The sequence below is a fragment of the Oryza glaberrima genome, chromosome 9 (genome assembly GCF_000147395.1).
Source record: "Oryza glaberrima chromosome 9, OglaRS2, whole genome shotgun sequence".
Taxonomy (NCBI): Eukaryota; Viridiplantae; Streptophyta; class Magnoliopsida; order Poales; family Poaceae; genus Oryza; species Oryza glaberrima.
This window is the reverse complement of record NC_068334.1, coordinates 15,768,485-15,787,950: the sequence shown is the minus strand read 5'-3', so window position 1 is coordinate 15,787,950 and position 19,466 is coordinate 15,768,485. Positions and strand designations below refer to the sequence as shown.

Here is a 19,466-nt window from a genome sequence, read left to right as displayed (position 1 = left end):
ACAGGACAAATGGAGTCCCTCTACTGGCAGAGAGAGTGACAGTGAGAGAGATAAAAGCAAAACAACTTTCCTCCCTCTCTTTTCATTGCTTCAATGATAAGTCATTTGTTTCTTCTTGCTTTATTCTTCTTCAGAACAATTCCCACTTCTTTGCTGTTGCAATGGTCAAAGTGTGCAGTATGTCACTATGTACTAGTCCCTTTTTCTACTGAAATTTCTACCTTCTTGCTAATCACTACTCAGCAGCCACTTGGCTTTTGGAAGAGATAAAATGGAGAATGATCTGTTCACTGTTCTAACAGTAAGGAAAGAAAGTGAGGATCTCAAATCTCAAGCATCTGAAAGGTAATTAAGCGTGCAAGCACGATGGGGAGCACATTGTTGCAGGTTCAGTTTAGCTTTTGCGTTGGTGGGCTAAAGCATGTTTCTTGCCATCAAAGCTAGACATGAATCATTCAGGATGTTAGTTGGATGCTTCCAACCAGAAACCATGGCTAGCTTCTCCCTTCTCCCATGGATGCATGCAAACGTGGAGTAGGAATAGGATAGTAGTAGCAGCAGCAGTGTCCACAGTGTAGGGAAGCCCCTTTCCTAAAAGGCCTTTCATGACACCACCAAGTGGGCCCCTCCAAACAGGCCATGTGAATAGCTCATCTTTTGGTGGTCACTTGCCAGTTTAGTAGCACTGTTACCTGATAGGTACTTAACTTAGTCATTAGACATTAGGTGCAACCCTTAAGCTGGTCATCAAGCCTCTCCTGCTCTAAGCCACTGACATAATAATCACACAGTTGAAGAAAACTATCTTATGAAGATGAGTTGAACTTGGAAGCAATAAAATTCATGGGCACCTCATTTCAGGTAGGTTACATGGTCACGGCCCAGCCCATCATGGTATAGCCGTAATTCACCTCTAGGAGGCCCATTTGTTAGAAGATGTTGTCCTGGGCTCCTGGCCTGATTGGGTGATTCTAACCATGGATCCTCCTGGGCTGGAATAAACAAACACCGGCCCACATTAAGTGGGCTCGATGGTTTTTCATATTCTTTTTTTTCTCTTGGGAGGAAAGTTGAGAAGTCTGAATTGATCTGAAGTTCACTTGGTTTTACCTTCGTTTTCATTTTGGTTTTGCCGAGAAAACAAATTGAATTCTCGATCACTTGTACTAGGTAGCATCATATATAGCAGCAGAGGCAGTAGTAGTAGCAGTAGCAGCAGCAGCATCACATCTAACAGTTGAAGGACGGGAACGACACGACGTCGTTGTCGCACCGGCTGCAGAGGAAGACGTGCGGCGCGTCCTCGGTGTCCGCGATCCCGGCGCACCGCGTGTGCTGCCACGCCTCGCAGATGTCGCAGCACGCCATGCGCTCGCCGTCGTCGTCCAGCGCGCCGCACGCGCAGTCCACGACGCGCTCGCCGCCACCGCTCCCCTCGCACACGGCCGCCGCCGCCGCCTCCTCCTTCCTCTCGTGGTCCTCCCCGTTTATCTGCTCGCCCACGCTCCCTTGCACCACGACGGCGCTTCCGACGTCGACCAGCCCGAGCACCGGGAGGCCCTCCTGGTCGGCGCCGACCCCGACGACGGAGTCCGCCGCGAAGCTCCTCAGGCCGAGGTACATCTCGCTGAACACCCTCTGCGCCTCCCACTTCAGCTCGCCCACCGTCGCGTGCGCCGGCAGGGTCACCGTCTCGTACGGTGGAGCTAGCTCCGGGCTCCCGTTGCTCACGAGCAGCGTGCAGCACAGGTTGATGTGGGGATGCCCGAATCCGCCACCGCCATTGCTGCTCGCCGCGGCTTGTCCTTCGTGGTAATCTTTGACGAAGTGCTTGATGTCCAGGACCATCCGCACCGCCACCGGGATCGCGCCGAACGCGCCGCCGGTGAGCGCCTGGCTGGGCTCCTTGAGCACGTGCCGGTACAGGTGCACCAGGTCCCTCATGAGCTGCGCACGCGTGAGCTGGAACCGCACCCTCATCTTGCCCTGCGCCGGCACGCCGCCGCCGCCGGCGACCGCCGGGAGCACGCTGGAGACGTCCTCGAGGCAGTACTCGAGCACCTTGGTCACCGGGTTCATGGTGCGGCGCACGACGTAGTTGCCGACGATGTGGTTGCCGAGGGACTTGAGCACGAAGTCGAGGAGGCCCGTGTCGCCGATGTAGGCGCGCGCCGCGTCGCGCACCTCCTGCCGCGTGACCCACCGCGCCGCCGGCTCGGCGCGGCGGAGCGCGTCCACGACGGCGCGCGCCGCCATGTCGACGCGCTTCGCCGACCACCGGCACGAGGCCTCCGACATGATGCCCCGGTAGTCCATGGCCGTGACGGAGGTGGCCGGCAGGCGGGCGCGCAGCTCGAGCAAGAAGCGGAGGAGGTCGCCGAGGCTGAGCAGCTTGTGACCGCTGATGGCCTGGTACTTGGTGACCACCATGGGGAGCTCCTGGCTGAAGCACGACAGGTGCGGCACCAGCACGCAGAGCGGCATGGAGCCGAGCGCGTGCAGCGACTGCCGGTACGACGGCAGCGCGACGCCGTAGCTCGGCCGGCCGTACCTGTACCCCCACCGCCCGAACCACGTCTCGCCGTACGCGACGCCGTGCAGCAGCCTCAGCTCCATGTGGCCCTTCCTCGCCGTGTCCACCAGGCTCACCGTCCTTGCATACACCACACCATGCCCAAGCAAATGTTCTCACACGCAGCCCGACATCGTTGCATTGCTTGCATGCATGCACACGCACATGTATACTACTACTACCTTACGTGCAAGGCTGAGCAAATGCGGTCCCAGAGGTCCATGATCTGGTGGCCGGAGACGAAGTCGGAGCCGCCCTCGAGGCCGTGGAGGGCGACGAGGTGGCCGTAGCCGTTGAGGTGCACGACGCCGTGTAGCAGGTGGCCTCTGCTGGAGGCCGTCGCCGTCGTCGTCGTCGTCGTCGTCCCTTTCGACGACGCTTTCTCCGCGCCACCGCCGCCGCCGTGGTTGATCGCGAAGCACAGGCCGTCGGCTTCCGCCGCCGATTCCCTCCTCGGCAGCAAGAAGTGATACCTCTTGCTGCATATCAGATGCCTCCCCCACCCTACAACACCATGGCATCGATCGGATCAATCCTATGTAAAGGTTGATTGATTAATTGTAGTTTGTTCGACGGACCAATATGGCGGCAGAGGTGGCACTGGCGGTGCGGCGAGGCGGCGACCTCCTCCTCGACGACGAAGAGCCTCACGACGGTGGGGGGGTGGCGGTGCAGCTCGAGCTGGAATGACCAGCACTTGGTCTCGCCGTGGACGCCGGCCTCCAGGTGCGCGAAGCCGAGCAGCGTCCTCACGTTGTCCCTGAAGCCGCCGGCGCCGGCGAAGTTCGCCGGGTAGCCGGGCTGGCAGAAGGCCTCGAACCGGAACAGCATCTCGCCGCGCTTCCGCCGCCGCGAGCTCCCCAGGCTGATCACCATCTTAGGCGCCATGGCCGGCCGGCCGGACGGCGAGCTAGCTAGTTGCTGCCAATCAACGTCGCCGAGAAGCTAGGCAGCTAGCTAGGAGACCATGTCGCCGTGCAGCGCTGCGATTTTAAGGTTAGCATTTGGAGGTCTCATTGGGCTTCTCACGCGTTAAGTGCCCGCGATTTAGAAAGCTTCGGCGATCTGGTGAAGGAATGTAAACAATGGGCCACCCTTCTAGACATGTCGCACACGATCACAAATTGGGTCCTCTCATCTGGGAATTTTGCGCAAAGGCACCTAGTGCATTTGGTACTTAAAAGGTACCAGGAGATGCCACATTTTGCAGTGTTACCACTTAGTATCTCTCTAGTGTTGAGGACCAGGAGGTATCACAAATTAACACTTAAGATTATGATACCTCCAAATACATAAGGACTGTAAAATTAATCAATCACCAATTGCACTAGCTATCTGAATTGTTACACAATCTAGTACTACATCCATTTCAGGTTATAAGACTTTCTAGTATTGCCCACATTCATATAGATGTTAACGAATCTAGACACATTTATATATATGTGTGTCTAGATTCATTAACATCTATATGAATGTAGACAATGAAGTCTTATAACCTGAAACGGAGGAAGTAGATATTAAGGGGTTGTTTGGTTCACTACCACAATTTGCCTCATCATGCCACAACTCAAGTTAGCCAGGTTTGACTTAGTTAGGCATTCGTTTGGTTGGTGCCACACTTTTAGCAAGATTCCTTCACCATGATGTGGGGCCCACATGTCATTGGCACATAAAAGTGTGGCAAGTTTACTCTTCTATGGCTGAAGTGTGGCTTTAATTTTGTTGGCCACATGTTAGACATGTTAGCTAAATGAAGTATGGCAAGTTTTGGTAATGTGAGGATACCAAACTTGTTGCGATTTTGAATAATGATATCTAGCCTGTACTGATAAATTAGTTGCTAGTGTTTTGATAAGGGGAATAAGCAGGGTGCAACATGCAAATTATGCCCTGGTGTTTACACGTAAGCATATCTGTAACATATGGCTGGGATAAGCATGGACTAATGTCAATGAAGTATGCCTTGCCTAACTGAATGTCAGGGGGGCAATAGTTTAAGATCAGGGGAACCGTTTTGTTGCATAATTAACTGAAGAGAATGGAATGCATGGTCTACAACTTCGGGCCCCCGTGGAAGTGTGAAGTGGATGTATATTCATTCACAACTACCGCGTTTAGAGAGTAGGTGGCCCTAATGGTCATTGTGAGCTATTTCTTAAATACAATTACACCATTCTATAGTGGCAGTAAATTAATTTTTCCTGGAATGTATAACAAGCTCTCACTTAACCAGCAGCCTTAAACCTTGGAGAATTCAAAAGCATAGATGATTTGTGTGTCATCTGTACCATCTATCCTACCTAGCATCTATCAATTGTTCTGTCATCTAACTTCTATGCATTTACATCAGCTGCACAACTTCTGTGAAAGTATGAACTTACTGTCCTCGAGTCCTCTTGGGAGAATTGCGCCAGCACTCAACCAAAAATGTTCTGCATGATCAGAATGTACACTATGGGCCCAGAATGCCCTGTTAGTCCAGACCAGAAATGTCCCACTGTTGATTATTCTTCATGAGATTCTATGTAAGATGTCCTAGTCAGCCGAATCTGTTAGAAAGGCTAAGATGTGAACTCAATGGATGGACAGTGAGTTACTGGACGAAAAACTGAACAATCAGAAGCTCACCTGAGCAAAAGCATAGATTGCCTGCACAATTCTAGCATAGTCTGTCCCAAGCATTTGGATCACAATGTCAGCCAAGAGTGTCCCCCACATTCTTTGCAACAAGAAGTTGTAGAACAGAAGAGTCAGTAACTGATTTATAGTCTGCTCAAAATTCAACACAACAAAGCATTTGAAGAAGCTTATTGTGAATGAATCATTACTTAAAAAGTAGATCTGACAAACAGTAAACTCAGAACAGCAAGTTGAAGTAGCAAAACATGAATACATCATGCACCCAAAAATAAATTAACCATAAGAACCTACTATTGACCAAAAAGGAAAAGAGGTCAAATTTTTTATAGAAACATGCGGAAACCTGATAGTGTATTATTGATTTAAAAAAATACAGCAACAAACAGATTCAAGATATATTAGCAGAAACATACATTGGTCCAAGAAACGTCATGACACTCCTAAGACCAACATATCTAGATGCTGCACGTGCCAAACCCTGCATGCATACATTCAAGAGGATTATTCAACCGACCATCTAAAATGTGCAGTTTTTCAGATAATACTGGGAGCATAATATACCAATTATGCATGGAAGTAGCTGCTGACAGATGAGAATGTTACCTGCCTAGCTGCAAGCAAACCAGCTCGAGACTCCAGATTAACAGCAGCTAATCGTCCACCCTGCAGATGGCAAACCTCAGTACTCCCAAAGGATATTTATTATAACAATTAAAAAAATAGTTACAGCTTGTGTATATGATCTGTGTATCAAGCTATGCTACTGCATTTTTCAGGTGGGGCCAGAACATGAGTATATCTATTATTCTGTTAAAAGATATGAGATGAGCAAATAATAAAATCAGGAAAAATTGCTTACAGATATCAACTAAAATACATATACCTGCTTTAGAAGTTCTTTCTTTATCTCATATTTACCAGCCTCCATGAGCAGCTTTCCAGATAGTCTCTTGGCTAACTACCATGATGATAAGTCCATTAATGTCTAATGATGCTGTAAGAAAAAGTAAAATCAATCTAACTTCATAAAACAGTATACCTACCGATTCATAGATCATTTTCAGAGTCAATGCACTACCACCCTTCAAGGAAAAAAAACTGAATTAGTCAAAAGAAAAAGAAAAACTGGAGGGATACAAAGGAAAATAATAATAAAGAGGATCACAAAGAACCTTCAAGAATGCACTTTCTAGTCCTTTTGCTCCAATCTTCCAAGCAGAATCAGTAAGCACCATCCACTTGTTAACTCCAAGGCTAGAGTTGTCTTTTGGAGATTTCTGTTTATTCCACAGAAATAAATCTGGGCCTTTCTGACGGCTGAATGCATGACAATTAAAAATGTTAATGTTCAAGAGTCAAGACCACTAGTGTTCTAAAGAGAGTAGCAGACTGCAGACTTGTGAAAGGATTCACAGATAGAAAGTGAATACTTCATGGTGACAATGACATCAAAGAAAATTGTTCAAAAAATGAAATGGCAGTTGCATGCGATGATGACTACATGATTTATTTAGGGAAGCACTGTTTTCCGGAAGGGTATTTTGTTTGCAGATACATTTCTCCATCCATATTTTAAGTACCTCGAATATTCATCTAGCAGGTGAAGAAATATTTCTGCCTCAAGGTCTGCCGTGCATAATTTACTAGAGCAGCGAACACCAAGTTCTCTTCTCACTCCAAGTAAGACATTCCTGTATGATGGTCGAGATCCCCTATGAAATACAAGTTTAAAGGTGCAAATGTTCAGTTAAAACTTCAATAAATAGATGAACTAAAGCTGGCTGACTAACAGAAAAGTCAATCCAATCAAAGGCTACTTCTATTTGAGACAGAAAACAAAAGGCTACTTGACTGACCTTATGATTGAGCGGGCATCGGCAGCAAGATACAGGAACCTCGACTCTAATTTTGAGATCAAAATATCTCTCTCCTCAATATCATCCAAAGCATCGACATAATCTGAATTGGGTCTTTTTGCAATTGATTTTAGCAGTGGGCTAAAATAGCTGCATAGAAAACAAATTTACTTGATTGCAAGGTGAAATATTGGAATAGTATTGGTAAATATTCCTTCACAGATACTATGGCTCTCACATTACAAACTCAGTAGGTCAGTAGGTGAGTCTAACTGAGTTACTGAATCAGTGAGCAAAGCAAATAAAAAATCAAGAGAAAAGGAAGTTCTTACAAATTGGTAACTCCATGCTCAACACGTCAGATACAATAACAGATGTATTTCATCATAGGTACAGTAAAGTTTACCTCTTAATCTTAGATAAATTTGCAGGCTTGGGTTTGGCCATCTGTGGCTCATAACTATAACGCAGAAGCTAATTAAATGTTTCATGCCACATATTTACAGGCAGCAAAATAGTAGTGGCAAGATATTTCACAAATTTGTTGTACTTACAAAGGTTTGGGCGCTGCAAATTTGCATGACAGGCAAATCATAAAACATTGCTATTTACTGTCACAGTGGCATAATTACAGAAGGTAGCAACGGAATACCCAATAGAACAGCAAGTATTAATTCGCATTTCACAACATACCCCACAACTAACCGCGAATAGGAATTTTATCGAAATTATTTCAGAACCAACCAATCCACACACCCAATTATTTATTTCAGTACCACAAAGCATTAGAACTACCAGCAAGAAATCGAACCTGGTACCGTATAGGATCTCCTCGAACTCCATCAGCTCCTCGTCGGTGGCGAGCTCGAGCACCATCCTTAGCTCCGGGTCAGACATGCCTTCAGAATCAAACAAACAACTGCCTGTCACTACTTCAACCCGGCAACCCCAACCTCGCACCAAAGCACCAGTTCCGTTACACCGGGCATACCTCCTGCCGCGGTCTTCGCGGAGGGAGAAGCGGAGGCGCGGGGAAGGAGAAGGGGCCGGAGAGCTCGAACCCCATGGGCGCCGCGGCGGCGGGCAGTGGCAGCGACCACCGCGGGAGCGCGACGGTCGCCGAAGCGGGACGAGGCTGGGGCCGGCCGTGCCGCGGGTGAGAGGGGAAGTGGGGACCGTGAGGCGGCGGCGGCGGCGGCGGCGAGGAACGGGAAGGGTTTAGCCGCTGCGGCGGCGGCCATTGGCGGGCGGCGGCCGAGATCGCCGGTGGATGGCGCCCCAGAGGCCCAGACCGTGACGAGATATTGTGGATCGCCCTGAGAAAAATCGCGTGGCTGTCTTTGCCTATTTCTTTCCCCCGTTTTTCGGTTAAACCCTTTATTTAACTTTGGTGATAAAATGAGAAATGCTGCAATACTATATAGAGAGATTTTTGGTAGTTCTGATGAATTTGTGAAAGTGAAAGTACGATTAGAGGTCTGAGGTATAGAAAATAGAGTTCAAAATATCCATGGTTGTAATATTGGCTAGTCTAGAGTGCCCATCTCTCTTTAAAAAAAAAAAGCAAAGCAGTCTAGAGACAAGGTTAAAAATAGAGTGGGTCTAGCTAGAAATCTAGCTTCAATGACTATGGTTCCGTTGGCACCTATAGAAAAGATGAACAGGTTTTGGACTTTCATGTCCATGGATATAGATTAAAAGCTTGTGAATACTTTCAACACAATGACGAGACTCGAGAATGAAATTTTGGGATAGAGCTCAAGCTCTGCTCTTGATATTTAACAGGGTGCCAGAGAATGGATGAATAGCTTCAAATTCAATTGCTCTTATTTATCTACCTTCGATGAGAGAAACAAGATGACCGTCCAACAAGGCTTCATGATCATTGTTATGTGCAGACCTAAAGATGTTCTAAGATTGCATATCAGGTGTACAATTGGAAGGTGGAGTTGTCAGACTCTGTCCTCTAGATAAATAAGCTCTACCCAGTGTCGTTCACTGTATATTTTTATCTTTATTGACAATACTGGAGCAATCTATATCAAGTTCATCTAGAAAAAACAAAAAAGCCAAACCAAGACCACTACTCACTTTGCTTATGTGTTAGTGTTATCCTCTCTGTGGTACCCTTTAAGGGAATGTGTCCCATAGATAGTTTCAGCAAATGCCATAAGTAGTATTTGAGTGAATAGCTTAAAGTCTATATGTAATGCTACATAAGCAATTTCCACTTATATTAAGAAGTGTGGCACGTACATATTAAAAAATAGTAAGAGAATGAAAGGGAGGCCGGTACCTAAAGGGTGCTAAACGATAAAAATAAAGCTTTGCATTTAGACAATAAGGAGAGGGACGCGTTGCAAACAACCTGCCATTTCATTCCTTCCATATTGCTCGAGTGATTGAGATGTTTAATGTGGTCGTGTCTTCTCTTGATTATCCTGTTGCTAAAGTTACTTCCTTGGATGAACATGGAACACATAGTTTGGTAAAGGACTTAAGAAATCGCATGAGGCCGATTAGTCATTAAAGTCCAAATACAACTATGACATCTATATTTGGCATGCAAGAAGGCTTATAAATCGTGTTATCTAGCACAAGAGCTTGTCTTTAGTTCAGAATATGCTTAAGATGTCGTATTTTTGTGCTTGCATTTCTCTTGCAGTAAGTAATGTAGAAATTCAACTTTGCCGGAGGCAAATTATTTAGGGAAAAAAGCATTGTCAGTGACGGACCAAGTATTTGTTCCGTTCCCATACGTACCGCCAAGATTCATTTGTCCTCCCTACAATGTGCTAGAGATATGATCGTCCTCTATTGTGAAAGAAGCTAGAGTCCATGCTAACTCCCTCAACTCACTGTGTGATCAAGTCTAATTTCGCATCCTTAATCACAAAATCAAATATTAAGACTACCTCAACTAGTAAAACCAATGTATTTTGCCTCCTGGAGTGGTTTTGATGGTGATTTTCTCCTACGTGACGCTTGCGTGACATTGCCATCAACGGATTTATTTGATGTGTCCTATGGTTTTCTTTTCTTTTAAGGTTGAATTGCCACGTGAATATCATATCAGCATGTGTTGATCAAGTCAACATACCCATTAGACAAATAATACCACACAAATATCAATTAGAAAAAAAAAATCCACCGACCAAAATACTCGAAGAAGCAAAATGAGCCGATTTTGATAGTTAAAGGTAACCTCTTCTGTATTAGGTTTTGTTACCGTTGAGAAATGCCAACTAGAATCGGCCCATAGTTTAGGGAGGCAAATAGACTTTTTTTTATTTTCTCTATGAAATGATAGTGTTTGGACTTGTCATAAGTTAACTGGTAAAAGAAATTGGGCCAGAGTAGCCTCAGTTTTGCTTCATCGATGGGCTTGAGTAGCCCAGCTAGGCCCAACAGAACTAAATCTGATGCCCAACCAGATGTTCAAGATTAGTTTGTTTTAGGCCTTATAAGATTGTTTTTTATCATGTCATGAAAAGAAGGATTTTGCTAGCTAGAAAAGATTGAGTTTGTAAGCTTGTTTTTTTAGATTAGAGGAAAAATAAACACAGCCAGAGAATATTTTTTTTCACGAACGCGCAAAATAATTATACATCATTACATTGAAAAAACAACGTGCCAGCCGGGCGGCCTTCGCAAGAAGGTGAGAAAAACTTGCAAGCAGCAGCAACGAAAAAGTACCAATTCCGAGCTGAACCAAATTTGAATTGGTGTTGCATGGTGGGTACAGGCAGAAAAACAGGTTGTTCATTCAAGGGTGAATAGCCAATACGGTCTGTGAAGTTTTGCTTCAGGTTCAGTTTAGTCCGTGATGTTTAAAATTGTCCAAAAAAATCCTCTAAATTAATCATTTGGATTAATATATTTCTTAGACCCATAAAAAAATGCCATGTGAGTATACCAAGTCATTCTCACATACAACGGTATGAATGAAATGACCATTCTACCCTTATGTACCATATAGAAAAGAAAGAAAAGACAAACGAAAAAAAAGGCCAGGCCCAGCAATGTTGTGGATGGGTGGCCGACAAAGGAATTTACGCGATCAGTGCTGGGCTACAGCAATCGTAAGTGAAAATTCTAAAACGATCATACATGTGTGAACCATTTCTTCTTCTTTTTTCTTTCTTTTCTATATGGTATATAAAGGTAGAATAGTTATTTCGTTCATACAACTGCATGCGAGGATGACTTGGCATACTCACGTGGCAGTTTTTTTGGGTCCAAGGACTATATTAACCCAAATGATTAATTTGGAGGACTCGTTTGGACGATTTGAAACCTCAAGAATTAAACTAAACCTGAAGTGAAACTTCAGTGACCGTATTAGCTATTTGCCCTTCATTCAAGCTTCCATGTCCATTTCTTCCTTGTCCAACAAACTCTTGGGATACAATTCTCACATGCAAAAATCAAGCCATCCGAACTAGTTTAGCCCTTCATGAGCCATTTCCAATTTTCCTCATAGTTGCATGCACAAATCTTACATGTGTAACTTTTTTTTGGGAGAGAGACTTACATGTGTAACTATTGTACTTTTCACATGAAGTGCAAAAGTTGTCCTTACAAATTAAAAAAAAATAACATTTGCCTATAGAAAAAGATTCATGACGTGCATTTCAAAAGTTAGGACCATATTCGCTGATAAAAAGTTGGAAGGCCTATGTGTCTCCTTCAGTTGATTCAAGCACGGCCATCTGGGTTGCTGCTGTGTCTTGTTGAAGTTGCACTACTACTTTTGTCTGGGCACGTCTTGATGTCATTGATCCAGAAGACACAAAAGGAGAAAAGGGTGAACGGATCGGTCTTGTAAAGGGTACAGATATTGCCGGTCAATGTCCTAGCTATCCCTCAGCAATTCACATTGGTCATGAAGTTCTACACTCTCCGGACATGTTTGCCTAATGGGATTGAGACATTATATCTTGGGGCAATTGCTTATTTGACCCTATTTTGAAAGCTAACTACCAATTTGACCCTGCTTTTCAAAATCGAAGAGGAAAGATGACCCTATTCTGTTAAGACGAGTTAACACCATTAACTAAGTGGTAAAATGACGAAAATGCCCCTAATACATCCATCTATCCTCTACCACTCATTCTTATCCACTCTCTCTCTACTTTCTCTCTCTCGCTCTCTCACCAGAGCACTGCCGAGAAGCAGCAGCTCGGTGGCACGATGCGGAAGAGCGGCGGCAGCTCGGCGACGAGGCGGCCCTCCGCCGGCAGCGGAGGAGCGGCGACGGCGGCGGCAGCGGCTGCGGAGGAGCAGCGGCTCGGTGACGCGGAGGGGCGGCGGGAGGAGCGGCTGCTTGGCGGCGCGACGCGGAGGACTGCCGCTGGTAGCGGATGCGGAGGGCTGCGGACGAGCGGCGGCGGCTCGACGACGAGGCGGCCCTCCGCTAGTGGCGGAGGAGCGGCGAATGCAGAGGAGCGGCGGCTCGATGGCGCGACGCAGAGGGCCGCCGCTGGCGGCGGATGCGGAGGGCTGCGGAGGAGCGGTGGCGGCTCGGCGACGAGGTGGCCCTCCGCTGGCGGTGGCTGCGATGGAGCGGCAGCTCAGCGACGAGGAGCGCCGCTAGCGGCTCGACGACGTGGAAGACGACCGACGACGGCGGCGCCGGCACGGATCCCCCCACGGTCGCCGCCGCTGTTTCCTCCGCACCACACGGTCGCTGCCGCTCCCTCCCTCCACAGGCCGGCGTCGCCGCTCCTCCCTCCGCGAGCCAGCGCCATGCGGATCCCCTCCCTCCCTCCACGAGCCGCCGCCGCCGCCGCCGCACCTCGCGGTCGCCGCCACTCTCCCTCCACGAGCCACCGCCGCCACCAGCACTCAGAGAGAGAGAGAGAGAGACGGAATACGGGGAGAGACGTAGATATGATAGGGTTTGGTCGAGGGTATTTTGGTCATTACGAAAAATAATTGTATTTCTTTCTCTTTTTTTAAATGAAAACTTAACAATGTTAAAAAAACAGGGCCAAACGGAGTGTTCGTTTTAAAAAAGTAGGGTCAAATAAGCAAACTAGAAAAAGTAGGGTTATATTGGTAGTTAGGCTTCAAAACAGGGTCAAATAAGCAATTGTCCCTTATATCTTCAAAACAGGTTTAGGATGCGGTCGATTTAGTCTGAGGGCTCTACACTTTATTTTAAGAACATGCTTTTTGAACCATTAAACAATGTGTTTCGTGTAAAATGTTTATATATAAAAGTTTATGAAAAAAATAAAAAAACTATTTTATTAAATTTATAATAATATATACTTAATTAATTATATACTATCTCCGTTTTAAGTTATAAAACTTTCTATCATTGCCCATATTCATATATATATAAATGAATCTAGGCACACATATATGTCTAGATTTATATATGAATATGGGCAATGCTAAAAAGTCTTATAATATAAAACGAAGGAAGTACATTATTTCTCGTCCATGATCAGCCCACCAGCTGCGGCAGAATCGAAGGAAGCCTTAATATAAACTGTCCATTCTTCCCATTGTATTTAATTTGTTCTAACCCTCCATCCATTTCTGTTTCCATTCCATCCATTTTTTTCTCAATCCGGCTCCTTAATTATAGGGAGCTGCTTTTCCGTCAAAAATAATTATAGGGGGCTGCTATCCATCCATTTTCGTTTTCCAATCCGGCTCCTTAATTATAGGGAGCTGCTATTCAAACATGCGTTTTAAGTAAGCATGCAATTTAATATGATATATATCCTTAGAAAAAGGATTATGAATAATGCGAGATTCAGCCCCACCGGTGATAGTAGTAGGTGGAAAAAAAAAGAGGAAAAGCTGTTGTAATTAATCTCCACTCCTCCAACATTCTGGCAACACCTGCATCCTGTTCTCCCTCCCCTTCGTCTCAGCACTCAGCACTCAGCAGCAGATGCAGAAAAAAAGAGAGAAAGCAACAAGGCTCCCCTGGCCTGACTCCAACCACCTTATACACAATCTACAAACGAGGACAGGACGAGAGCAACGTGAAAAAACTGTGGGCAATCCTGTACACGGTACCACACACATTTGATTTGACACATTAGCTACAGTGATCACCACGGCGTCGCTTGCCATGCAAAGGAGCCCTGAGCCCTTGAGCCCATGCATGCCCATGAAGGCAGCCTCTACAGTAGTAGACGCTAGCATCGTGACGCACAGTGTTTGATCAGCTATGCTAGCTGCTCACACTCAGCGGAGCATGCAGCGGGTCAGCTCTCTCGCGCGCGGCTAGCAGACTTCACTGTGCACAAGCGTCTCAGACTTGCAGTGTCGCGCTTGGTTTCTACACTTGGTGGCGCCGCAGCGTCGTCGAGCTTAGCTAAGAGCAAGACTAATAATACAGCCGATTCTATTGGCTATAAGGTTCTTTGTAGCATTTTCTTAGCCTACCCATATACTAATAGTTAGCTTTTTACAATTAATACATGGTCTACTTATCTCTCTCAAAGAGTTTCTTGATTCTTGTGTTCAAGCCGACTATAAGTTTACAGCATGCTTCTTCTCTCTCTCCTCTCTTCTCTCCTCCATCTTAGTATTTAGCCGGTTTATAGCCTACTATTATACTTTATACTTGCTCGACCGCGACAATCATTGTACAAAAAAAAAGCACCAAAAAAGCATGTGCTGATCACACTGGCTAGCTGCGACGCGCGGGCGCGAGTGATTTTCTGATTTCCTGAGGAGATATATAGTAGGTAGATCTATCGATTGATCTGATCGACCAAAGCCTGGGCAGAGGGTGAGCTAGGGCCACTGCTAATTGTCTCAGGCAGCAGCTGCAGCTGCAGCAGCAGCAGCTGGCCTTCCAGTTCCAGAGTGTCAGCCGGTTTGCAGCATGCATGCACGAACGTAGTACTGGTTTCTGTACTAGCTAGGCGCCTGGGCCGGCCATGCTGCTCCCCCTCTCCCCCTCGCCATCGTCGCCGTCGGCCGTGCTGGCCCGGCCCTATGTCCACTACCGCCGTCGTTAGCAGTGATCGCCTCGTGATCGATCGACGTACGCCATGAAAAGAACCAGCGATGTTTGAGTTTATAGGAGGATGAGACACGTTAATTTCGTAAGGATTTGTTCGCTCGTCGCGGGGGGGTCCAAGCGTACAGGGAAACGGCCGAGCCGGTCCGGGAAAGGACCTTTACGGCCTTTACGGCCGTGCAACCGCGTGCCCCCGCGGCCCCAGGGTTTCCTAAATCGCAGTAACCGCGGTAACCGTGAAAAACCGTATAAAACCGTGTAAAATTTATTAAAAATTTAAATTATTTTTTAAAATTTATTTAAATTTAAAGAGGTTACGGTGGTATTTATATTACCGTACCTCCACGGTAAGCCCGGTTACCGACGGTAAGTCGATAAAATCCACCCCCAACGGACGGACGGATCGTGCAGTCGCGCGCGCCCTCTCGTCGACCGCTTTTTCTTGGGTTTGCTTCTGCGCCTCTGCCTGTGCGCGATCGCGCGCGCGCGCGTGGGTGGTGTTGCAATCATGCGCGCGGGCGCCCCAACCTACGCGACGGCGAGCCGCGAGCGAAGGGGAGGAGGAGACGCGTGCGTGCGTGGGTGGGTGGGTGCGCCGTGACCACCGCTGCACCCAGCATCCGTCGATCCGCGCGCCCGCGGCGCGCGCGCGCGGGCGACGGCAGCGAGCGAGCTGCTTCTCTGCGGCGCATTGTGCCGTGCGTGGGCCGTGGCTGACACGACCCATCGACAGTGTATAGGAGGAGGGGGGAAAGGAAAGGCGAGGCGAATGGGGTTTTGCAACAGGGAGAGGAGCCCCACCAATATATGCTCGCCGTCCGTCGCGATCGCCCGTGCGGCCGTGAACTGTACGTCCCTTTGTCGTCGATGGGAGTTCACACATGTTCCACGCGTTCGATTGATCACAGAAAAGGAAAACATGTTGACCTAGCCACCTAGGCCTGTTCCGAGATGGGCTTCGGGCTGGGCTGGGCTGGGTTGGGCTTTTTGAAGCCCGATAATAAGCCAAGCCCCTGATAGGCTAGAAAATGGCATGGGCCGCAAATGTATGTCATTCTTTTATCTGTGAAAAAAAAAATCCGGTCACATATAATATTTGAGGTTCAGTAAAATGTTTGATCAAACTTTTTTAAACTTGGACCACCAATAATTTCTTAAATTCTTGGTTCAGAAAATGGTATGCGCAGATTTAGTGATGAGGCTTGATGTAAATTCAAGAGTGGTGGGCCAACTACCACAGAATGAAACAATAATATTGAACAATTGAGCTTTAATCATACAGCTAGTGTAAGCAAGCATAAAACAACTTTTTTAAGCCACTACAAGTTCTAAGAAAGAAGAAAAAAAATAGAACACTAAGGTCCTGTTTAGAGGAGCTTATATATAACAGTTATAGGCCTACAACTTCTCGTAGCATCTTGGGCTCTCCAAATTCACTCAGATTTTAAGAATCAATAGTTGTATAATCTAGAAAATGAATTACCTGTGTAAGTTGGAAAGCTGGGAAACCTAACCTCCCCACTAGCTACTCACCATGTAGTTCTAAGAATATCTCACCCCTAAACATGACCTAATATTAAACTTAAGCATAATAAGTGTAAGGAAACATAAAACAACCATTTTTATTGTAAGAGCTACTACATTTTTTTTAAATAAGAGTTACTACAAGTTCTCAAGAAAGAAGAAAAAAATAGCAAAGTACATGTTATTTAATTGGTTATGTTTATTGTGGTAGGATATGCTCACGTACTCGGGTTTAAATTCTAAACATAGCATGAGTATTCATATTTAGGCTAACTATTTTTTTTCGTAGTGGGCTATGTACCCAACAAAATACTTGTGGTGAATTTGTCAATCTTAATATATATATATATATATTATATATATATATATATATATATATATATATATATATATATATATATATATATATATATATATATATATATATATCATCCCAATCTTTTAGAGATGCTCAAAGTGATAGGGTATACACACGTGTATCCATAAAGGTGGGTGTGCATGTGTTTGTATTTTGTTTTAAAAAATATAAAAAAATCACTTAATTGTACTCACAATCCCCTAAAAAGTTACAAAAATACCACTTGATTATATTTCGGGCATTTTGCTTTTGCAGGATCAAAAATCAGGGCATTTATACCACGCCTCCTTGTCAAGGTTCAAACTATTACCTCATGACATGGACCACCTGGTCCGTCCGATCGATGATGAATCGATCGACCGCCTTCCTCTGTGCGCGTGGGTACGTGCACCGCATGCACCGCACTACTTGTGCAGGGTACTCCTGTTCCCCGCGAGCAATGATGCATTTTTAATTTCTCGCTCAACGATATTGTTGAATGTTGTTGTTTGATCGCGTACGTCGCATTCATATGCGTGCCGCCCTGAGCACCAGAAAAAGTTTCGCCATGATAAATTGAGAATCCATGGCGATCACACCAGCTGATTGATCTCTCGATCTGCAAAGTAAAATGAAAAAAGTGAACAGATCTGTCCATCTGTGGGCATCCATCTGCAATATTGCTCTCGATTGATCGATCGGTGAAATTACTTCGTCGTCGCCACCAAACTGAGTAGGCTGCGTCGCAAATGTTGTCACGAGAAGTAAATACACGTGCAAGCAAGCAAGCGACGCTGCAACAGTGGCCTCCACCAATGCATGTTGTGATATGATGATTGGCCAATGTATCCAATTCGTCCACCCATATGCTGCCGCGATCCAATCTGTACCCTGTACGTATGGCCGCAGACGCATTCATAGTTCGCATGAACCATACCGGCCAAACCGACCCACTACCTAATTCCATGCAAACATATGCAGCCAGGCCAATCCTATACAATTCGATCTCCTCCTCTCCTGTCTGCATACTTGCCGCCATTTCGTTGTGAGTTCATGCCATTGATGACTGATCGATCGAGAGCTGTTAGTGTGTCCATGCACTACACATTTCTCCTTGCGTTTCAGAAAAATACAACTTTTAAACACTAAACTAGAAAGATAGCCCGCGCATTCGCGCGGGCATGCATATTAGTTTGTTTTGAAAATAGTTCTAAAAAATAAATTGAAATTAAAGTAAGGCATTTTCTATTTTTAATTGAATGTTCATTGTATCTTTTTTCTGAAGAAATATCGACAAACTATAATAAATGTATTTTTCCCACCCTGCTAACCCTTTCTTTAATTGCTTCATATATATGCAATCCGTTATGCATGTGAATCAACATAGAAAAGTTCTTTGAAAAATGTTTAATGTATTTTGAATTTAGTGATCGAGTCTAATTTCGAATTGTGTTCAGATCAAATTATTGCTTTATTCTAAATTGTCTTTTCAGGGATTTTAAATTGTACTTAATCTCGTATCGTGTTGTGTTTGGACTTTTCTTTCGATACTTATTTTATTATTCCCAATTTTATCTATTTATAACTCATACTTTCATACGAATTCTTGATATTTTATATTCTACATGGAATCATGTTGTTTTTTATACTTTTAATGATTTTTTATGGTTTAATGTATATTTTAATCAAATTGCTTGTTTTATTTTTTTTATGAATTTACTTACGAACTCGTTATAGTTGATCCGCTTGCTACCATCGGTCTCATGGATCATCTCGTCGACCTCCTCATTAGTGAGCCTCTCCTGATACATTGGACATGACATGGCAGGGCTTGGTGTTAGAGATGAAGCAATTTTCTACTCCTTGCTGAAGAAGCGGAACATCTCCCTCTGCCCCTCCTATCAGTACTTGTCCTTTAGCATGCTATTAGGCTCAGGAACTCGTGGAAGTCAATGCTACTGCTGCCGTCGGTGTCCATCGGGTTCAAAGGATGTATTATGGTTCCAAGCTCCTTGGTGGTTATTGAACCTGGACTTTAGACGTACATATTTGAATCCATCCATCATTTTCAAAATGCTATTTTGCTCAAATATTTGTAGTTAGAACGACCAAATTATCTAACTTTTATATAGTAAATATGGGCAATATGGATCTTGGATTATGCATTTAATTATACAATAACACAAGAAAGCAAATAGATTGAGAAAAGTACATGTAACTTGAGAGTCATGATCATTTAGCTATTGTTTTTTTTATATATTTTGTGTTAGCTAGAAAATAGGAAAGTTAGCTAGAAAATAGAGAGGAGAGTGGGATCCCAGAGGAGAGAAGGAGGGTGGAGGAGTACTTGCATGTGTGATCACATACGGTGGGGGTGAAGGTGGGGTTATCGGATTTATTTTTAAGATTAAAATTATTGGGTCCACCTATTTAAAGAAAATCAATGTTTAAAATTTTTTTCTTTTTAATTAGAATTTGCATGATTTATTTTTAAATTTATTAAAGCGCCACATGACATCCTAGAAGCGTTTGTAGAACGTCATG

At 45.1% G+C, this 19,466-nt stretch overlaps 2 protein-coding genes across 2 annotated transcripts; both read right to left on the bottom strand.

The window, feature by feature from the left end:
- Nucleotides 1–1,036: 1,036 nt before the first annotated feature.
- Nucleotides 1,037–4,600, bottom strand: LOC127783667 (PHD finger protein PERSISTENT TAPETAL CELL 1). Its single transcript, XM_052310862.1, has 3 exons — nt 3,151–4,600; nt 2,755–3,076; nt 1,037–2,653 (listed from the first exon to the last, which is right to left on the bottom strand). Exons 1-3 carry the CDS (start codon nt 3,458–3,460, stop codon nt 1,231–1,233), a joined length of 2,055 nt encoding a protein of 684 aa, XP_052166822.1. The 5' UTR covers nt 3,461–4,600; the 3' UTR covers nt 1,037–1,230.
- Nucleotides 4,601–4,745: 145 nt separating this feature from the next.
- LOC127783670 (uncharacterized) lies at nt 4,746–8,427 on the bottom strand. Its single transcript, XM_052310865.1, has 11 exons — nt 8,060–8,427; nt 7,880–7,967; nt 7,069–7,218; nt 6,793–6,924; nt 6,385–6,529; nt 6,256–6,294; nt 6,096–6,170; nt 5,816–5,875; nt 5,626–5,690; nt 5,201–5,291; nt 4,746–5,121 (listed from the first exon to the last, which is right to left on the bottom strand). The coding sequence occupies exons 1-11, from the start codon at nt 8,307–8,309 to the stop codon at nt 5,077–5,079; spliced, it is 1,140 nt and encodes a 379-aa protein (XP_052166825.1). The 5' UTR covers nt 8,310–8,427; the 3' UTR covers nt 4,746–5,076.
- Between the last annotated feature and the right edge of the window lie 11,039 nt (nt 8,428–19,466).

Bases quoted from the DNA above. Each gene is read 5' to 3' on its own strand.
- LOC127783670 (XM_052310865.1), bottom strand. From the start codon at position 8,309: ATGGCCGCCGCCGCAGCGGCTAAACCCTTCCCGTTCCTCGCCGCCGCC. The intron at 6,295-6,384 runs GTTCTTTGTGAT...TTTTCCTTGAAG, and splicing joins TAGAAAGTGCATTCTTGAAG to GGTGGTAGTGCATTGACTCT. The intron at 5,876-6,095 runs GTATATGTATTT...TGCCATCTGCAG, and splicing joins AGAAAGAACTTCTAAAGCAG to GGTGGACGATTAGCTGCTGT.
- LOC127783667 (XM_052310862.1), bottom strand. From the start codon at position 3,460: ATGGCGCCTAAGATGGTGATCAGCCTGGGGAGCTCGCGGCGGCGGAAG. The intron at 3,077-3,150 runs GTCCGTCGAACA...ATGGTGTTGTAG, and splicing joins CCACCTCTGCCGCCATATTG to GGTGGGGGAGGCATCTGATA. The intron at 2,654-2,754 runs GTAGTAGTAGTA...GGTGTATGCAAG, and splicing joins TGCTCAGCCTTGCACGTAAG to GACGGTGAGCCTGGTGGACA.